This window comes from Peromyscus leucopus, chromosome 19 (genome assembly GCF_004664715.2).
Source record: "Peromyscus leucopus breed LL Stock chromosome 19, UCI_PerLeu_2.1, whole genome shotgun sequence".
Classification (NCBI taxonomy): Eukaryota; Metazoa; Chordata; class Mammalia; order Rodentia; family Cricetidae; genus Peromyscus; species Peromyscus leucopus.
Genome location: NC_051079.1, coordinates 13,519,430 through 13,541,477, shown reverse-complemented (window position 1 = coordinate 13,541,477; position 22,048 = coordinate 13,519,430). Strand labels below are relative to the sequence as shown.

At 43.9% G+C, this 22,048-nt stretch overlaps 1 protein-coding gene across 25 annotated transcripts in view; it reads right to left on the bottom strand.

Moving 5' to 3' along the window:
- Nucleotides 1-11,021: 11,021 nt before the first annotated feature.
- Dtna (dystrobrevin alpha) overlaps nt 11,022-22,048 on the bottom strand; it is a 358,974-nt gene continuing 347,947 nt past the window's right edge. For 13 of the 25 annotated variants that reach the window (XM_037196986.1, XM_037196985.1, XM_037196987.1 and 10 more), the window contains 2 exons: nt 19,608-19,740; nt 11,022-12,145 (listed from right to left, as the gene is read on the bottom strand). In XM_037196986.1, the coding sequence (XP_037052881.1) occupies nt 12,005-12,145; nt 19,608-19,740 (274 nt within the window). In that variant the 3' untranslated portion in view covers nt 11,022-12,004. Of the gene's footprint in view, nt 12,146-14,180; nt 14,977-17,344; nt 17,394-19,607; nt 19,741-22,048 lie in introns of those variants that run through there. The other 12 variants (XM_037196994.1, XM_028887688.2, XM_028887690.2 and 9 more) reach the window with 3 other exon arrangements.

Genomic DNA, 22,048 nt, shown 5'->3' with positions numbered 1-22,048 from the left:
GAGAAACAGGGAGGAGTGGTGGAGGGGAGGGGGAGGGACTGAGAGGAGAGGAGGGAGAGGAAACTTTGGTGAGGATGTAAAAACAAACAAACAAATGAGTAAAAAGATGAGAGGGGAATCGATCACAGCACATCTCTGAATGTAAAAATTAAGAGACACTATTGGAACTGAACGGCATATTACAGTCCTACAAAATTCTTTTCCTTTGCATGAGAAATTACTACATGACTGTATTTCTGCTCCACTTCATTTGCTTCTCTGATCATCATAACTGAATACTTAAACTTTTGTATTCTCAGTGAGAGTTTTGCTGAAACTAAAAAAAATTAAATGGCTGGCCTTGTGTCAAAATAGTGTCTCGTTGGTCTGGGTACCAGGCTGTTTTCAACTGTGTCATCTGAGTTTGTGGAATGTCACACAGCTAAAGCTTAATGATTCCTCAGTTTCAATACAATGAAATGATTACACAGTATACCTCTCTGTTCCTTAATGCCACCCACTTGTAACCTTGGAAAACACTTGTATTTTTGTTTATTAAAATTGCTCTTAGACATTTTCTCCCATGTATATGTAGTACATACTGGCCAGTCTCCCATCTCCCATCCCTATCACCTCTATTTCTCCTCCCCACAAATCTCTCTTTCACATTCATGTCTATTGATTTTGTTTTGTGATCCACTGGGACTAGCCAAGGCCATCTATGTGACCTTGGGTTTGAAGTTGTCCCTTGGAGCCTATTGAGTTCAGCAGTGGGCACACAACTAAAGACAGCGACTCTTCCTTTCCCAGAATCTATGAAAAGCCAATAGTTCATAGGTAAAAGGTCGGGCCCTGCGAGCCCCACCCCTTCCTTGACTGACTGTTGGCAGGGCCTGTCTTGTGTGGACCCAGCATAGGTGTCTCTAGTTAAGTTCATGACTGGATTGCAATGAACATATCAAGTCTAGGTAACACTTACGGATATAATAAATAACATATTGCTTGTGCCTTTCTTTGTTGCTCTCGACCATTAGAACTGATTTTCTCTTGAGTTCAACACCTTCATTCAGTGCTGTGTTAAGTTAGCTTGAAGCAAAGTTTCTCTCATCCTCAAATCCTAACTTTGAGGGAGTTAGGTTCTCTACTGCTGTTGTTTTATAGGTTACAACCAAACCCAAGCACAGTGTCCTTCCATCAATATTAAAACTAGATTGTCTTCTAAGTTAGAATTGGTTGTTGGGTTCCCTAGCCTAAGTATTTTTCATAAAATCTTTTGCTGACCAAATATTTGAAATTTTTGTAAAATTACTCATCAGTAAAAGCTGATGAGTAGAAGGTCACTAAAAGATCTTGTGAAATTCCAATTAGTCAACTAGATGGGTAAAGTATAAAGATCTTATGGAAAATGTAGAGGGTGTTGGTCCTTAAAGAGCTAGATGACACCTTAACTCAAAGGAATTAGTTATCTCAATAAATATTTGTTGACAATGAGCATCGTGATTAGGAATGGTTTTCTTTGGAGTTGTATCTTATTTTCTATAGATTTTTTTTAAATAAATGGACATTTTGTAAATGTTGAATATAAATATTTAAGGTACAGATTTATGAGACCTTCCAGTTTCCAATCTCTTGTTTATTCTCCATGAGAATGTACAGTAACCCATTTCAAACTCTGCCTTGCCTGCCTCCCAACAAGGGTTCCCTGAGCAATAGCTGCCAGGGTGAGAATGAAGCAGATTGTAATCCCTGGCCTGGCTGACTGGCATCACTTATGCAGGCTGCCAGCGTTCCTTCAGCAACAGATGTTCCTACAGAGGAGTGGATATCACGTCTCCCCTTACATTTGTTCAGTAAATGTTAATTGTGGAAAGTATGAGCTTGAAGTTAGGGCTAGGAACAAGTCTTGGGAGATATGCTCTTTTGAGAGCATTTTTTAAAAAAAAAACTAGAATAAAGCAATTATTCTAGAACATATTTTTTCTTTTTCTACCAGTATTTCTCACTTTACAGATTAGGCTTTCCCAGGGTGAAGTGTTTATTATGTCTATGTGTGAGTGAATAACTTGTAAATATTATCAGCGTGTTCTTTTCTTTTAAGCATTTATTTATGTGCTTATTTACTTATGTGTGTGCATGCACAAGCATGTGTACATGATGATGCCGGTGTGCAGGTCAGAGGGAGGAACTGAGGGACTGAGCTCAGGTTGTCAGGCTTGGCAGTATGACCTGAGTCACGGGAAAGCATTGTCCTTACTCATGAAGACATCTTGCTGGTCCAGCTAGCCGTATTATCTAAAATCCAAATATAAACTTTGCTCCTGGTAATTTTAAAATTATTTCTTTCAATCAAAACTGTGGACTATTAACACAAGATCCCAATTCCACTGATGATTTACTTAAAATAAGGGCTCATAACAGCACCATGGTATTATAGCCTTTAGCCACTGTGGTGAATGTGGCTCTATGTGTAGCAGAAAGAAAATGTGGCTGGTGTGAGAGCAGCAAAGATTTCTCAGTGTGTGTGTGTATGTCTCTGTCTTTGTCTGTCTGTCTGTCTCTCTCTCTCTCTCTCTCTCTCTGTGTGTGTGTGTGCACATTCAAGGACAATCTGCTGTATGGAACATAAACCTAATAAAACTGCTGTGAAACTCGTTTGTACTTGCTTAAATCTTCAGACAAAATAAGAAGTCTGTACTGGCGATTGCTACTGTGCTGAAGTCATTTTCAGATGAGTTGTTGACACTTGCACCATCAGTGGAGAGACTCAAGGGTGAACCATTGCCAACTCTGATGCCTCTTCCCCAGGAAGTCTGGGTGATGTCTTATGGACTCTGTGTTGTGTTCTAGTTTTCTGAACTGCCACAATTTATTTGTTTTTGATTCTGGCATCTTATAATCTCATGCAAATATCACTATATGGCGGTAGCTATTCCAGACTGTGAAGATGGTTTCTTCTTTGCTTCATGCTGTATATGTGTCTTTACAGTGATTATTCTTCTTTGATTCAACTGATGGAGAAAATCTCTGCAGTTCCCATTACATGTTCCCACTCAGAGCCTGTTAGGGCTTGAATTTGAAATATCCCTGGCCCAGGTTTGTGTTCTGCACACTGGTGGAGGCCATGGGACCTTAGGCGGTGGGGACTGGCTGAAAGAAGTAGGTTACTGGTGTCACCTGCTGGCATGCATTTGCCCTCTTCCTGTCTCTCTGTCCGCTTCCTGGTCTGTCACGATGTTGAATCCTCCACCAACACCTCCCCAACATGATAGACTAAGCCCTCTGAAACTGTGCTCCACCTTAGGTCTCCCTTCCCTTAAGTTATGTCACAGAAATGAGAAAAATAACCAACATAGCTCAAACTCTAATGTTTCTTTCCAGATTGTTCCATGGTCCAACCGGGCAATGGTTGGAACAATGACAGAAACAAGACTGGATCCTGACCCTCTCTGTCTGAATGTGTCTAAAGCACTTGCTTCCAGTCTTGATAGACTGAACAATGTCTCCCTTTCAAAGGTAATTGGAACATTGGTTAACAACCTGGGCAACATTTATGAGGGAGCCTCAAGAACATATTCATTCTCATGGCCAGTCCCTGGATTTTTTTTTTTTGAAAAAACATGAGTTATCCCCAATTTTAGTTTAACTTTAATATGTTCTTTAACATCTAGATTTTTTTAATTGCTCTAACCCAAAGCTATTTCACTCTAGAAACCCCAAGGGAATCCACAGGATGTCAGAGTCAAGTCCTGTTTAAAAAAGAGAAAAGACTAATTCATGGTAGAAAAGAAAAAAGATTAACTCATTAGAGTAAACATTGTCCTTAAAATGTCCTAATCTAAATTAATTTTATATGCTTGGGATTTTAAATTACATTAATTTATTTATGTCCACGGCTCTCTCCCTCTCTCTCTTTCTCTCTGTATTTACTAGCACTCCATATACATAGAGGTCATAGGACAACCTTTCTCTCCCTCCACCACGTGGGTCCTGGTGGTCAAGCTCACGTCATGCAGCTTGGTGGCAAACACTTACTCACCGAGCCAGCTCAAGGGCCCTGATTGTACTTGTTTTATTGTGCAGAATTCAATGGAGACTTTTTCCTTGCCTCAGTGTTGAAACATCCTTACCTGTTTTCTGGGCAGACCAATCATTCTGTTATCTTAGGAACTAGGGAGTTTCTCAGGATTTGGGATTTTCAGTATTAAAACAGGGCCAGACTCAAGCTATTAAACTACATTCTAATTAAAAAAAAAATGCTGGCTTGGCATCAGAAAACACACCAGTGTCTTTCCCTCATAGGACAGGGATGATGTCCACGGAGTTTCAGAGCATGGAGTCCCCTGGGCAACCTTCCACTTCTAGTGTGCACACAGTCTGAACAGGGTCATCTATTCTAAAGTCGTGAAGAATCCCGACTGTGACTCCTGCCATTCAGAAGAGAAGAGAGGAGCACCACATCTTATTTTCCTCCATACTTCTCCCTCAGCACCTGCATCAGGAACTGGGTTAGTGATCCTAAATGGGGAGCAGACCCTGCTCTCATATGACCTCAAAGTGAACATGCACTATTAACACATCTCTCTTCTTCAGGCCATGGCAAAGCTATTGTCCTCCAGTTAACACTTCTACACTGTTTACTCTAAGGACACCTGTTTTAGCATTATGCTAAGTGACCATATGTAGGATTGTTGTGTCATTTTAAGAAGAAATGATCACTAGCCATCCCTTATACTTGTCAGTGTTGACGTAGGCCTTTACAACATGTATTTCTAGGAAATTCATGACTGAAGAGACATCTGTCCTTGTCGTTAAGAAACTATGGCCTTTCTTGGGGGAGTGAGAGCCTGGAGGAGAAAATAAAAGGACACATGCTGTGGTTTTATTGGGTGACAAACTGACAATGTTTTTAACCCTTTTTCTCCCCTCCCCCACCCCATTCAGTTTTTAAAAGCGGGCATTCTCAGAAGCAGGCTGTTCCCTTTGGTAATCTTCGCAGATGCTACTGAAGTGCTTGTTTGACAGATTTTTGTTTGTTTGTTTTTGTTTTCGAGATAGGGTTTCATTGTGTAACAGCTTTGACTGTCCTGGAACTCACTCTGTAGACCAGGCTGGCCTCAGACTCATAGAGATCTGCTGCCCCTGTCTTCCAAGTGCTGGGATTAAAGGTGTGCACTACCACCGCCCGGCTTGTTTAACATATTTTAACTAGAGCAATGTTTAATTTCTAGTCATGTCATTACATTTTTATTTTGGATTGCTTGTTTTGAGGGGCAGAGTGTCCTTATGTTGCCTAGGCTGGTTTTCGAACATGGGATCCTCCTGCCTCAGCTTCTTGAGTTCCTGGATAACAGATATTCAGTACTATGCCTGGTCCTCTAATGAGGCTGAATGTTTTTTTTTTTTTTTTTTAATTTGTGCATAAGTCAATTTATTTTTGTGTGAATTTTCTGAAAATAAAACTTTTGCCCCAATTTTGTCAATGAGGATTGGAAAGTACATAAACAAAAGGAGGGAGAACGGATTGTGCTGAGCTTCTAACGTGCTCAGGTGTTTTGCTAGGTGCATTACATGTATTGTTACAGGTGTTTTATAGGTGCTTTACATGTATTGTTACAGGTGTTTTATAGGTGCTTTACATGTATTGTCCCTTTAATATGTTCTCACAGCAACCAATAGGAGCCATTAAGCAGATGCATATTAGCATGAATTACAAAACTAAATTTAAAATTTTATTTTTATGTATTCAGAGAGAAGGAGAGTTTTGTAATTTTATCCCTTCTTTTTCTGAGAAGAGTGGAGGTAAATGAAAGTAAGGAAAGAAGAGCCTCCTGTTCCGGAGTGACACCTCCACACCCTCTCACTGCACCTGTGGGGAGCTGACACCTCCACACCCCACTGCACCTGTGGGGAGCTGACACCTCCTCACCCCCTCACTGCACCTGTGGGGAGCTGACACCCCCTCACTGCACCTGTGGGGAGCTGACACCTCCCCACCCCCTCACTGCACCTGTGGGGAGCTGACACCTCCACACCCCACTGCACCTGTGGGGAGCTGACACCTCCTCACCCCCTCACTGCACCTGTGGGGAGCTGACACCCCCTCACTGCACCTGTGGGGAGCTGACACCTCCACACACCCCCACTGCACCTGTGGGGAGCTGACACCTCCTCACTGCACCTGTGGGGAGCTGACACCCCCTCACTGCACTTGTGGGGGAGCTGACACCTCCACACCCCCTCACTGCACCTGTGGGGAGCTGACACCTCCTCACACCCCCTCACTGCACCTGTGGGGAGCTGACACCTCCTCACACCCCCTCACTGCACCTGTGGGGAGCTGACACCTCCACACCCCCTCACTGCACCTGTGGGGGAGCTGACACCTCCTCACTGCACCTGTGGGGAGCTGACACCTCCTCACCCCCTCACTGCATCTGTGGGGAGCTGACACCTCCCCACCCCAACTCACCTGTGGGGAGCTGACACCTCCTCACTGCACCTGTGGGGAGCAGACACCTCCTTACCTCACTGCACCTGTGGGGAGCTGACACCTCCTCACCTCACTGCACATGTGAGGAGCTGACACCTCCTCACCCCCTCACTGCACCTGTGGGGAGCTGACACCTCCACACCCCCTCACTGCACCTGTGGGGAGCTGACACCTCCACACCCCCCCACTGGACTTGTGGGGTCAGCATTCTGGTTTGGCTTGGTTGTATAAGCCGATCACAATGTGTAAATGTTCAGCCTTGTCTTTGTGGATTGATATCCCCAAATGGGAAGGAAACCATGGAGCTGGCGTGGTGGAGGTGGGGGTAGAACTGAGGGGTAGAGTCTACCCTGTGGATTTATTATGTAGCCCCCTACCTTTGCTCTAAGGCCCTCAGCAAGAAAACAGTACAAAGAGTCACCCATTGTTCAAGGTTTCACTGGCCATGTGGGAGGTCTGAAAGTTCGGCAAGAGTGAAGAAGTCTTTGGAAGTTCCCGTGTTAACTCATGTGAACACACGAGTGAGAGATAGGCCTTTATTCTTTTACCTTATCTGTCAGCTGCATTCAAGACACTTGTTTCACATATTTGGAAACACTTACCATTTGGCTTCTGGTTTTTAAAAAATACTTATTTTATTCAAGTGTATGTGTGTGTGACTGAGTGAGTTTATGTGCACCATGTGGGTGGGTGGGTGCTTGAGGAGGCCAGAAGAGGACACCAGGCCCCCAAGAGCTGGAGTTCCAGGTGGTTTGAGTGATTGTGTGATTCTGCAAGAACAGTAGGCACTCTTAACCACTGACCATCGCTGAGTCTCTGGCTCCTGATTTCCCCCCTGGTTTTCTGACCATTTCTTTTGGTCTCCTGTATTATATGTAGGAAACAATCCTGAGATTTATAGCTCCACCACACTTTACTCTGGGATCCCAAATCTAGTTTGTCAATATACTATGCCTCTGCCTTTTGTATGTCTAATCTGCATTTCAAATATAATGTCCAGACTCAAGCTACTGAAGAGCCACATCCAAAGGGTGTTCCTTCTAGTTTCCTTTACTTCAGAAATGAAACTATTTTCTCCTAGTTCTTTAAGCTCTCAACGTATGGTATTATTATAAGGGAGGCTATCCTAGGAAATCTAGACCCTTTATGTCTAGGTTTTTGGTCTCATCAATAAAAGAATTTATGAAAGACCCAGCAGGTCAGCAAGCAAAGCTTCTTCCTATATCCCCAAAGACACCCCATGAATTCCATGTGCGATAAACTCAGTGAAAGCCACATTAAGACCTGTTACAACCAAACCATGGAAAGACAAAGATAGAGAGAGATTCTTGGAAGTAGCAAAAGAAAAGATACTGTTAATGACAAAGGAAGAGCTATAGAGTTAACAGCTGATTACGCATCCAAACCGATAGAGGCAAAAAGCCAGTAGATACCTATTCATCAAGAATTCTCCATCTGGTAAAACTGTCTTTCAGAAATGAGGGTGTTAATATTCATTCCCAGATGAACCAAAGCCTGGGGTTTACTTGTTTTTACCATATATCCTAAAGGGAATCATCAAGTTGGAATGCAAGGATATTAAACAGTAACTTGAAGCTGTATGAAGAAACAAAGACTTCAGTAAAGGAAACTGCGTGGACAAACACATCTTACTACAGGGACACTATATTGGGTCTTTGCATTGGGCTGCTGGCATGGAACTTCAAAAACCGCTGGAATTTCTTGTGTGATAGGAATGTTTTTGTTATGCTAGTGAGACAAGTCATTGTGGGTTATCACATGCCTTCAGGTTGGTCACCATATGATTATATAAGGGAAACTCTGGGCAAGGCCAACCTCCAGAGGTTGACTTAATCAGTTAGGCCTTTGTCATGGAAACCTCTCCCCACATCTCTGCACACAAAGTCTCTGGAGTGCTCCTTGATGGCAAATGAATGCTTGTGCTAAGACAGTGACATGATCATATTTCCCAAGCAGAGGACATGATTACTCTGTGTCCGTCCCACCAACTTGCCTTTCATATCTCTTCATTTAGCTGCTTCTGACTTGTAGTATTTATAATAAAACTATAACTGAGTTTTCATGCAGTCCTTTCAAAGGATTCTGTGAATTGTTTGAATGAATTACTTAAGCCATGAGAACTCCTGAATTCACAGCTGATTAGTAGGAAGTATGGATGGCCCTACAGACTTATGATGGTTATCTTAATAATCCTTCACCAAGCATCCTGTTCTAACTGAATAGTTAGTGTCAGAATTCAATCTCAGAATAGCCACAGAAGCAGAGAGTTTGAAGGGATAGTTTAGCGTCCTAGGATCCGCATGGAGCTATATGCACAGAAAGAAACTGGTTCCTTTGCCTTAGCGTCTCCTTAGGAACTCCTAACAACTTCTTCATGGTCAAATATATCACGAAGCACATTCTAGAACTAGAGGCGGCAAGCTAATCGAGCCTGAAGCAGTTTTGGGTCCATGTTCAGTAAACCAAATGTTGATTTCTGAGTGAACTTTTAGGGAAAACCCCCTATTTGCCATTTCATGCCAATGTATGATTGGATAAGCATATGATTAAAATCAGATGCACCATGGGAAAGGACATGCTAAGCCAGGCCTATCAATCAAAACGGAAAGTCATGCACACCTTGCCCCTAGCAACCAACTCTTCTTCCTGGGTCCCGCAAAGGAAGCAGTTGAAAAGTACCCTGGGGCTGTGGAGCAATTTCCCCCAGCAGCCACTGCTCCCTTGCAGCATATCTACACTGCATGCTTGCCTCTAAATAAGATTCCCTTGCCACTTTGCTACTTGGGTGTGCCTTTTCAATTCTTTGAACAGGATGTCAGGAACCTGGTAATGGAGCTGGAGGGGTGGCTCAGCAGTTAAGAGCACTAGTTCTTCTTACAGAGGACCTGTTTGGTGTCTAGCACCCATGTCCAGTGACTCACAACCACCTGTTGAACCATCCCATGCCATCTTCTGGCCTCTGCAGGCACCAAACTCACAGGCACATATCCACACACAGGCATACCTGCATATACATGACTAAAAACAAAAATACATTTAAAAAGAATGTAAGAATGTAATTTCTTGCATTACTTAAGAGATAGAAGTCTAACATTGATTATAAATATATGGTAATTGGCACATAATGTGTGAAATGCTGTCTGCCACAAATAAAAGCTCATTATTACCAAAAGGTTTAGCTTCGTACACCAGAGGAGACTTGAGCATATAGTGGGCGTATGTGTGTGAATACCTTTCTCCTTGGCATCCAGTCACTGGAAGGAAAGGTGTTTGCCAAGAAATAATTCCATGGAAAGCAGCCACAAATTCCCTTGGGCTTCTAGATTGTAAAGCTGGTCTAATTGGCTCTCCCCTGGTATTTTGAAGGAGTGGCTGCTTCTAAGCTGGAGCAGCCACAAGAGAGTGCCAGCAAAAGGGGATGTCAAAGAAGTCCATTTCTGAGGGCCACTTATGTCCCAATGGCCAGACGGCCACCCCTTGCAACATTACCTCTGGGCTGATGGCACAGCCAGCCACCAGGAAGTGAAAGGGTCAACCACGGGCATTATTTAGAAACTTGGGCACCCAAGACAGCAGATCCAGAGGTGCAAAATTATGTGTGACCTGCATTATATCACATGCTTTGTTCTGTTCAAGACTAAAGCGGTTAGCATGGGAAAGAGGAAACAACAAATTAGTTATGTAACTTGACCCATAAGCATCTGATTTTTTTAATTTAATTTTTTTATTTCTTTAAAATAAAGTGAGCACACACATAATTTTCAGTGCTCTATGGCCTAACAATACAATTGAAGGGAACTAACTGCTCACCCTCGAAAAACAATTTCTGACATCAGACTTGCTCTCTAGAGGTGCAGGTGAGTGCAGGAATGGTTGTGAGCAAATGCAAGCCTGTCTAACTCAAGGATTTCGTATCTACCTGCCCAGCTACTCTAAACACCTATGGCAGGGAGCCTGGGCAAAACATAGTAGCCTAATGAACAGATTAGGAATATCATCCATAATGCCATAGTGTAGTGGGTAGCCATTCCAGCTTTGATCTGGAAGTTCTAACTTCCATTGAGGCTTCAGTAACTGTCACGCCTACAAGGCGGGGCCCAGAGAAGACCCTGAAGACCCGAGATCCGGATGCACCGACTCTCTTGGTTCCTGGACCCTGGATGCTGGAGGTAGACTGAGCAGAGTTCTCCAGAGAACACCGCCAGACCCTGTAGCCTATCCCTTCACTTGTAAGTTACCCCACAAAAATAAACCTCCCTTTTAACTACGTGGAGCAGCCTTAATAATTTCACCAATATTAGGAATATCATCCATACAGTTTGGAATTTGGTTTTTAGCTTTTTTTTTTTTGTATTTTCTTAATGGGAATATGGGAACTGTTCACCTTAGCTGTCCAATATTCCACCAGTGGTTCATGTTTTGTATGCTGGAACTGACCTGTTTCCCTTCTTTGAGAAGATTCCATGTTGCTGTAAGAAAAGTCCATTAACACCAAGGGGGAAAAAAGAACAACAACAACAACACAAGATAATAGTGTTTTAAAAAACATTTTTAATGAAGAAATAATTCCATTCCAAAATATAGACACACAATTAAATAGTTTAATCACTTCAAAATATAACATGTCCCCAGGAGGTTCCAACACACACACACACACACACACACACACACACACACACACACAAACAATACTTAACAGCAATACCAACAAAACAAAACAACATATTATAGTAGTTTTGTTACAATACCAATGAATATTGTGAACTCTTTAGTGTTTCTGAATTGGTTATTTCAAATGGGGTCAAATTGCAGTAGTCACAATTTAAAATGTCTTATGTTAATTAGCTTCAAGATACAATGAATGCTTCTGATTTTTTTTTTTTTTCCTTTTTTGGTTCAAGGTAAAAGTGTCCTGTCTTCTGAGGACACAGTGGAGTTCTTTGCTTGTGGTTCCTTGTGTGGAATTGAACCAAAGTGAACTCAGCAACCAAAGGTCGCCATATTTACAAGATCTATCTACACTTAACAGCCAAGAACTAATAATGGTGGACGAAGATGGTCAAAATAAGAGCAGACGCCAGTGCTAAATTATATTGCAACAGTTTGGCTCATGCATATAAGAAAATACGTAATATATATCACACAAAGGCCACAATCTTAATGCAATTCAGTTCACATTACTACTTACAAATGAACCTTCCCTGCCTTATTATAGATCATCCGATAATCCATCTTCGTAATCTCCAACACGTCTCCCTCTGACCAACCAGACTTACCCCAACTTCCATCCCGACAAACCACAACCAATTCCTGAATCCTGTACAGTAGATCTCACCCACCTCCTGGCCACAGTGCTGTGGGGGAGGTTTGGCGGTGTTAGACCATTGCCCATTCATAGGCCATCGGCACCGATGGACGTGGATGTGCAATTCATTGTGGGATAAGAAAGAACAACCCCTGCGAGATATAGCTGAATGGAATGGACAGGACAGACGAAACCTGCTGGGTTTGCATTTAGAACAGGCCCCAAAAGTAAATTTGGAGAGCCACGGAAAGGAACCCACCGACAATCACAAAACCCCAAAACAACACACGCCATTTTGTCTCGGTTACAGGACAGGGGTGCTTGAATCTGGTCTCAGTGCTGACGTGGAGCTAAGGGAAAGAAAAGGTGGCTGGTTAGTGCGAAATTGCTCACTGGTAGTGGTTTCCAGAGAGTTCCTGCAATGGCTTTGTACCATGGAGTCAATATCATGGGATGGAGCTGCTTGGCAACGGAGGCTGTGACAAGAGGGACGGTTTTCAGTAGAATGGTTCCAACCTTAGACACACACACTTTGATGCAGAAAACCAAAGAGACAACATGGGTCAGCTCAGTCCCGTCGGTGGCGGAGGGCCACCAGCAGGGGCTGAGTTCTGATGTACTATGTGGCTCTGATTCGAGCTGACAGAAATGCAGAAATGCAGGTATCTGGGATGTAGTGGTTTTCAGTACTGAGTATGAGGCACCAATGGCCACCTGCACCATCTAGAGAGGTGTGATTTCACAGAGGATGGGCAGGGGAAGAGAGATGAACATTGAGACATACCAACAAAACCCGCAACAAAATCCACCTGTGCAAAGAAATCAGAGAACTGTGCAGTTGTGAAACTTTGGTGCTAGCCTGTGCTCAGGGAATTTTGTGAGGCGGGTTTTCTCGAGAGATAGACTAAGAACACCCAGGGACAGCGCGGGGGGGCGGGAGGGGGGGTGTCCCTCTACTGATGCCAATCAATCAAGCCCTTCCCCCACTGATGCCAACCAAGCCCTCAGCTATCCTCAAGGCAAATGATTTTGTTTATAAAGGGCAGCCAAGGAGGTTTCTGACCGAATGCAGAGGCAAGAACACCCAAGAGCCCTCTGCAGACAGTGGGCTCAGAAAGGGAGTTCTTAGCCACTCAATACAGTCTAGGTGTATGGGGTGGGAGGGGGCTTCTGCTAGCCTAGTGAGCAAATTGAATCTGTGGTCCACTTAGGACATTCCTCATTTATTCTGAGCACTTTCCCCTCCTTCAAGACAGGGTCTCATGTAGCCTAGGCTGGCCTCCAACTTACTATGGAGTTGAGGACGACCTTGACCTCCTGATCTTCCTGCCTCCATCTCCTGAGGGCTAGAATCACAGGCATGTGCTACTATGCCAGGTTTACAAAGCTCTGGAAGATTGAACCCAGAGCTTTGTGTATGCTAGGCAAGCACTCGACCAACTGAGCTCCAACCTAGTCTGGATAAGGCCTTTTTCAGTCTTTGTCATACAACTCTACTCTAGAACAAGGATTTCCATCTTACAGAATACATCGGAACTGTTAGGAGGGCTGATTAAAACATGGATCACTAGGCCCAGACCCAAGAGTTTCGGATTCAGTGGGTCAGTCCGGGTTTGGAGCCTAGGAAACTGCGTTGCTAAGACTTTTGGGTGACTCAAACATTGCTGGTCTGAGGGACACATTCTGAGACTCATTGTTCTGCAATGATATTCTTTTCTTTCTTTTAGAAGAAAAAACCAGGAATTCCAGAGAGGCTGCAAGTTTAAGACAGCCAGTGGGTGTCTGGCTCTTTCTTTTCCTTGTACATCAGATCTTGAAATAACCAATTTCGCTTCCATTTTCCCCAGGATCACTAAGGGAGGCCCCTTTGAGGTCTCTCTACTGAGGGGCCTCGTGAAGGACCATCCACAGGCTTTGATCCTCATGTCTTTGAGAGTTCTTTCACACACCAGCCTCCAACTGAGTGTGAAATCCCAATACCACCTGGAAGAGCCAGTCTCCTCCTCTCACATGACCACACACGGCTGCATGCAGAACAACAGGTGGCCAGATAAGGCAATCAACATCCAGAAAGGAAAAGCGGAGGGCGGGCGAGCGAATGTCTGCAAGCGCGCTTTAAGCCCGTACTTTTAAAGCTGAAGGCCTCGGGACTACCCGATGAGGGAACTTGCCAATGAGCAGTGCTGGGTAAGACATGCTTCCTAAGGATACAATGTGGAGAGCAAGACCTGGAGGAGTGCAGAAAACTGGAGTCCGTTGGGGGATCTTATGGCACCTGTGGTTTATAAACAGCTTTAGTAACGAGTATTCCAAAAACATAGTTCACAGTTTTTAAGAAGATCTGTGCTGATTTTAAAAACTAGATTCTATATCATTTGAATGTTGTCTCTCTCTTTTTTTTTTTGAATATGATATCTATTTGGAAAAAGTATTTACATTAAATTCTATGGCTGACTCATTAGAATATCTTAAAGGAAAATAACCCAAAGTTGGAAATATGCCCCCCTCCCCAAATCCCATCATTTCTGGTGGTGGCAGGTTTAAGTCATTTCTCAGAGGGACTTGGAGACATGGGCAGGCCAAGGACCCTTCTTGGCTTCTGGGTTCTGAGTCTTGACACTCAGAAACCAAATCCTATTGCAGATTGTTGTTTTTTTTTTTTTTTTGAAAATGTATAGTATATAATAAAACTGTCTTCGCTAAAATCTCAAAGAATCCAGAAATGAAACTCCTAGCTACAAACAGTATTAATATTGTCATTGTAAACTGAACGGGTTCAATATTGTGTGCAAAGGTTTAAAACGCTCGTTAATACTACTGCCTGGTGTTAACAGCAGCAGGCTCTCAGCCTGTGGATGTTTGCTTTGAACCAGGGATGAGCCATGTTACAGGAGATGGAGTTGATACATTGTCTAGGAACAGAAGTCTTGTCCCCCCACCCCCCCAACTCTAAAACACACACCTATGAACTACAAATCTTAGAACAGAAAGCTAGCTGCACTACAGGCATCGGAACACATCTTAGGGGAGGGGGGTGTTGGAGCTGCTGGATGTGGTGGCTCCTCTCTCCGAGCGAGGGTGAGGCTGCGGCCAGGCTGCTGTCTTCCTCCTCTTTGTAGGTACAGCTCTCTCCATCACCGGATGTCATGTTACTTTCATCATCTGTCTGACTATAGCTTGCCTGGGAATAAGGAGTGTGTAATTTTTTTTTAAACAGGTGGAAACTGTTTCTAAATTAGGGCTCAGTAGCTTAGGGTCCCCCACCCAGCCCCTTCACGCACACACACTCATGGTATTACCTTCCTATGAAAATCAAGATGTCTTAGACACTGCGTGCCTTCTGGAAGAGATGGTTTAGAGTTCTCTTCACTAACCCTTCTTCTTAAGGAATCCCTGGGGTACCCCTGAGGCTCACGAAGAGTTAAAGGCACACAATGGTTTACAAACAGGCCCATAGCCTGACTTGAACACAGGAAGAGTCTGCCTGCTCCTTAACTTCCATGTTCTGCCTTTATTCATGAAGGACTCTGCCTTGGCAGCTGACTGACTGATGTCGAGCTAATAAGTTGTTTCCGGACCCTTGTGTAAGACAGGCATGTCCTTTCGGATAATTTTGGGATTGCAGTATAGTCTGAAAGCCCAAACAAGAACATACTAATCATACAGGCAATTCTAAAACTGCAATTCTATTGAGCTCATTATGAGCATCCTACCAGGGTAAAAAGAGTTATAAGGTGAAATGTTGCTTTTTTTTTTTTTCTTTTTTGTAGCACTCTGTAAGATTGTAAATGCGTTTTGCCGACTGGCTGATTTTCAGCAGCAGCAGGCTGGTTTGTGGTTAGGCTCCTGCAGAATGCTATCCAGTCAGTGTATCTCCTCAGTAAGTGACAGAGGGCACCCCTGCTTCATTTCTCACTACCAAATTTCCAAGCAGGGAAAAAAAATGAAAAAAAAATGGCTTCTAGGTACAAAAAGAACATGATACAATTTTTATGTGGGTTTATAGCAAAGCCATTTTATTACCTTAAAAATATATGTTTTTCTAAGATCAAGCCCCTGATGTTTAAATAATATACAGAACAAAAATGATTAAAATGTTGGAGCTAAGAAAAAGAAAATGCTATTAAGGAAAAGCCTTTTCCTTTGGGACTAGATTGGTTATAACTGGAGTGAATATTTTCAGAAACAGCTCCTGGGAATATTTTTCAGTGTAGTCATCGTGAATTAGGAGAGGATGTGATGTCACATTTTCAAATGCAAGGGAGGGCGACCAGAGTGTGGTTGTAAGATCCCTTCTTAGAGCTCAGAAGGTCTGTCCCATTAGTTCTATCTTATTCACTTGATGGGAACCTGGGGGCAGAGTGAGGAAGTTTGTAGTGTTTGAGCTAGCGTGTATCCATTTACTACTTAAAGCTGAAGAAACATATTCATTCCCCAAGTTAGCAACTGGGGTTGGCCGAGTATATTATCAGCTACACTCATGTGATTCCAGAGTTGGGAAGGGCTATGTAACTACACTAGACACAAGTCCTGATAGCTGTAGGAAGTGCACTAACTTAGGCTGTGGCGAAGGAGCACCAAGGCCATTAACCAGAGCTAGAGAAGCCATCTAGACTTACGGGACAGTGGGTCCCACTGTCATTGCAGGGAGCTGAGTCCTGGCCTGTTTATAAAAGCCGAAATAACAAAGTTGTTCTGAGTCCCATGGCTCCACTACATTTCTGTGAACACTGTGGTAGCTCCCCAGGACCACATGGGATCTGAAGCCTGGAAAGGTACGCAGACATGTGCATGTCCACAGCTAATTATGGTGTGCTAAGCTCTTTCAAACTATATCCCATGTGCCCACCTTCTGTGTGTGAGGCAGGTATAATATCATGAAGTACAAGAGGAAAGTGAAACCCTTAATAATTTGTCTAAATTATGCAAAGTATCGGTGAGAGTTGTATTTCAAAATGGTTCTAATAAAATGCAGAGATCAAGACTTAGATCATGACACCCAAGTGATTCTAACAGTCAAGTACTAGATAAAGAAAAAAAAATGACTTGAGAATTTGGCCCATTATTAGGTAAATCTTTAGAGTGGGATGAACTAACACTTAAGTTACCTTTTATCACACTGAACTCCTCAGAGGGTTTGAATTAGTCACCCTCAAAACACAAGGCCACAGGATCTTTTTCTTTGATGGTGTTGTCCCTTGCTACAGTGGACACATAGGTTCTTTGGGAACTAAGGAGCTGACATCTAGAGATGTTGAGGTAGCTTGATCTTTTCCTTCTCTGATGCCATTGGGGATGTGACCACAGAGTCTGGTTGCACCTCAGGTGCCACGGAAGTTTTCTGTGACAACTTCTCTAATCCACAAGTAAAAAGTCGACTTCAGGACGTCTGGGGGGTTTACAGAGGATGATAATGAGCTACCACTCTGATAGCAGCAGGGAAGGCGTAAACTACATCGCATAGAAAAAGTGACCGTGAGTTTAGGCTAAGAGCTGTCACAGCTCAGTCTACAGTGTCCATGCTTCCTCCCAAACAACAGGGTACTTACTTGAGAGGAGAGTGAGAAAAGGACATTGCATTCAACCTTGCAAGCTGACCTGTGGGTGACAAAGGACACAAACAAGAAAGGTGACATGTCAAGTCAGTGAGGCAGTCAAGCTGGTGAATTATTTGGCTGGAAGCCATGCACAGAGACACACACAGAGAGAGAGAGAGAGAGAGAGAGAGAGAGAGAGAGAGAGAGAGAGAGAGAGAGAGAGAGTGTCCAGAGAACGACAGATGCATTCCATCCATCCTGATGCCAACCTTCGGCTGACACAGCCCTTGAAGAAGACCACTCCACCGTGCTCCAGGATACGCATTTGAGTGAGAGCACACTCCCCCGCTCCTTTCCTTGAGACCATCAAGCATGGAAAGGCAAGGAGAGAGAGGTTTACCGGGCATGACAAAAACTCCAGTTAGATCCTGTCATTCATAGAACGACCCCCTTCACTTTACTCATGTGACATTAGCTAATAATTCATTAAGAATCTAGTATTTGTTATAAACTGGAGAAAAGTCACCTGAAAAAAAAAATCTAGAATTCCAGTTACTGTTGTCACTGAACCTCAGAAACGGAAGATGAGCTTCAAGAACAGGGCCCGGCAGGCATCTCCAACAGCCCGACTCGGATGTTGATGATCCAGCCACATTTCTGTCCCCCTCTTGCAGACCCACATGAGATGCATTTAGGATACTACCCCTTAGGCTTCCCAGAGACTCCCAGCCGGCTTCATACGAGGCTGGTTCCTTTCTATGGATGAGCTGGAGAAGGCACAGAGAATGAGCTCACCATGGCTTTGTAATCAGGTGAATGTATGTGTATCTCAGGAGCATTGGCTCTACACACTAAGTATTTTTCTTCTTCTTCTTGAAATGGCTTGAGAAAGATTTTCACTATCTCTGAAAGGCGGCTGCTAGGCCGAAAGGGCTACAGCACATTTGAAGCCACACTTTGTTCAGATGATCTGCTGCCACAGTCCTCTTGGGAACATTTCAAGGCTCATTCTGCACATAACACAGAAGCCAGACCCAGTTGGCTTTCACTGATTCTCTGTCCTTCACTGACAGAGTGAGAGAGGGCCACTGGCGACCCAAGACTGTGGAAAAAGCTTGTGTGGCCACTGGGCAAAAGGTCTGATAGGAAAACAATAACCCGCTGGGGTGGGACCAGCTGGGCTCTACCAGGAAAACATCCCTGAAGGCCCAGAGCCCAACCACACACCTGTGGAGAAGCGGGCAGTGGAGTAGCCCTGAGCGGCAAATTCATTACTTTTGGCAAGAGTAAGCAGTTCTATTCTTCTTAGTGGCATGAACTGTGTTCTGTGGATTCTCAGATGGGTTAGGGTACTGCGACCTCTTTCAGCGTCTGCCTTGCTGAACGGGGGCTTCCAGTTCCCCACTGTTTCTCGGTAAGTTTTGTCACCTTCCTGCGTATGTTTGATGTGATGCGGGCAACGAGGAAGTCAGGGACAGTTCAGGGGAGGAAGTGGATTGGTGTTTGTTCATTTTTCTTGTGCCATGTGTTATATATATATTATTTATATAACTGTCATTATTTTTTGGCTTTTTATTTGATATGTGGGCTTCTATTTTCCATATGTTTGTATGTGGTGTGTGTGTGTGTATGTGTGTGTGTGTGTGTGTGTGTGTGTGTATGTGCATGCACGCATGCGTGTGCATATGTTTGCCAGTGCATGTATTGGTGCAAGCATGTGGGAGCCCAAGGTTGCTGTTGGGAGCCCTCTGTTGCTCTCCACCTTATTTATTGAGGTCTTCTAACCGAACCCAGGACTCACGGGTGCGGCTAGCCTGACTAGTGTGCTTGCTCCAGGGAGCCCCTGTTTTTACCTTCTGACTACTGGGATTATGGGCTGGGCCACCACGCCTACCAGATTCTGGAAACCCAAACTCCAGTCTTCACACTTGCTCTACAAGTGCTTTGTGTATGGAACTGTCTCCCCAGGTCCCTACATTTTGACTTAGGAGAAGAGACTTCTTACAATCCCGAGGTGTTTGGATTGGCTGTCACTACGATTCTGCCAATGTCACAAAGGCCCCTTTCACTTTCCAGATCACAATTTGGAAGAACAGACAGCTACAAGAGGCATCTAAAACATCACTGTACGAGATGCATGGACTGAGGGGTACCAGCAGAATATTCTGGAAAAGTAGGGAAGAAAGAGGGAGGAAGGCCTGCGTTTTCAGGGAATGGGAAGGACCCGGTTGTGGAGGTCTGTGGGGAGGGGCAGGGCTGCTGCTGCCTCCTGTACCTGGAAGGCTTCATCCTGCAGCTTCTGCTTCAGGTATTCCTCCATCTGCAGCTCACTCTCCAGCTGCCGCACAGACTCGTTCTCGTAGTTCTCATCCTCGGGTTGGACGTAAGGATCCCCGTCTTCCGGGACGCTGGGAAAAAACATAAGAGGTGTTTGGGAACAGTCTTAACAGAGCAGAGTGGGTGGATTCCTGTGCTGTGTCTAGCTGTCTTCCTTCATGTGTTTTCCCTGAGCCCCCAGTTCACCTTCATGTCTTCTTCAACTCAAAGGAAAACAAAACAGAATGTGTGTGTGTGTGTGTGTGTGTGTGTGTGTGTGTGTGTGTGTGAGAGAGAGAGAGAGAGAGAGAGAGAGAGAGAGAGAGAGAGAGAGAGAGAAAGTTTGGAGAAATTTGTGATTAAAATGTTTTATTTTAATCAAACCTAGTGAGGAAGTCATTGACCATTTATGTTTTTATAGGACATACAGGAATGATAGCCCTTAAAATGTTCTACAGTCTTAAACAAGGCAGATCTGTCTTTAGAGGTATTGTATAGTTTCACAACATGGATTTTTTTTTTCCTTTCTGAAAGGCGAGTGAGCCCTCTAGTGAAATAATGCTTAAGGAAATGTGTGCATGATTTAACTCTCTTTGTATTCTGCCACATACATACACACACACACACACACACACACACACACACACACACACACACACACACGCATATGCACACGCACACACACACACACATGCACGCACACACACAAGCACACTTGAGCACATGCACACATATATAAACACACTTTATGGTGCAATAAGTCTTATAATACCAGTGATTTGATACTAGGATATCACACCATAGCTCTTGACCTTACAAATTTTTACTAGCCCCAAATCTGAAAAATCCATTTGCATTGTTCAATTTTGTTATGAAATAAGCAAATAAGATTGACCTCATTCAGTAATGGGGACTTTTTCCACCCAGTCCCCCCATGTGTAAAGGACTTAACAGGGCTGAACACAGGATCACTACCTAAATCAAACTACGTTGTTGGGGCTAAAACAGCACTTTTTTTTTAAAGGCAGTGTTAACAGTAAAACACCCTCCAAAATGAGAAGTAGGGTTAAAGAGAGGTTTTGGGAATGGACATTAAATGTCATTGTTCATGTTTATCTTATCTATGGGGCATATTATTTTTGGAGGTTTAGGGCCAACCTAAAAGAGTCCATGAGGCTTCTTTGAGCTCCCCATTTTCAACTACCAGATCACTTGCTGGAAGCTGGTTCTGGTCTCTGGCGACCAAGGGGAGTGGGTCAGAAGTGGGGAGGCCTTTCATAGTCTTGAGTTTTAGGACTGGGGTAAAGATGTGTTACATAGCTACTATAAAATACATGATAATAAGATATATATACACTAGAAAAATGTCAATTTACCAGTTTGAATAACATATCAAACAATTCTAAGTTTTATCGGAAAGGACAAGAAAACAAACCAAAACCAGAAGGAGTCACACACCGCCATTTTAAATGACACAGCGGTTTTGTTGTGTTCTTGCAGGCTGCTGCTTCTCAGCTGGCTTTCAAAACCAGGTCTCTTTACAACTCTGTTACTTCTGGCCTTTCACTCACTACTTAGAACGAGAGCCAGAACACTAGCAGGACTTCTGGTTAGTTTCATCACTGGGTCTGTAAAACAGCTGGTTTATTTTGTAGACGAGTGTGAAGTACTTGTCACATGAAGCCTTATCCTTCTGTTGTGATATCCTTCCAGCCCTTGCCCACATTTATCAGCACTCTAGCCCCCAACACCCCGCTTCATTCTCTTCCTTCTTCTCACTTTGTTCCCTCTCTCTCTGGGCTCTTCAGCTAGGCCCCGAATTTGCCCTTATAGTCAACCTTGGTTTCCTCTGCTGATGGAGGGTCACAGCAAGCCTAGTGGGATGCCATTGATGCTGTTGGCTTTGGTCGAATAACACAGACCTCTTCAGGTAGGGGGACAGATGAGAGGAGCCAACGGAGGAGGCACACATTCTTAAATACCGTTAGCAATGTTAATGCGGTCTTCACTTTTTCTCCTGTGAATGAGCAAACCTGTTGGAAACAGGCTGTTTGGCCCCCTAAATGACAGCCACCAGACCCTGCTCTTATTGGAAGCTACCAGCCAAGCATCATCATCGTTGGCAAGCGGCCAGACTGCAATTCTGGAAGTCTGGCTGTTCTGAACTCTGTATCGTTACTCTGAAGGAACACCACTCCAGCAGCCAAGGATTTCTGCAACCACAGGAGCTGTGAGAGCCAGAGTTCCTGTCTTAAGAGTCCTCAGTGCAGTCACACAGATTCTAGGCAACTCCCAGTGGCTTTGGAAGACTCCATTCTATGAACTCTGTAACACTAACTCACTAACTCTGTAACTCAACTGACAGCAGTGTTTACTCAGGAGGGGAAGGGGACAACCTGT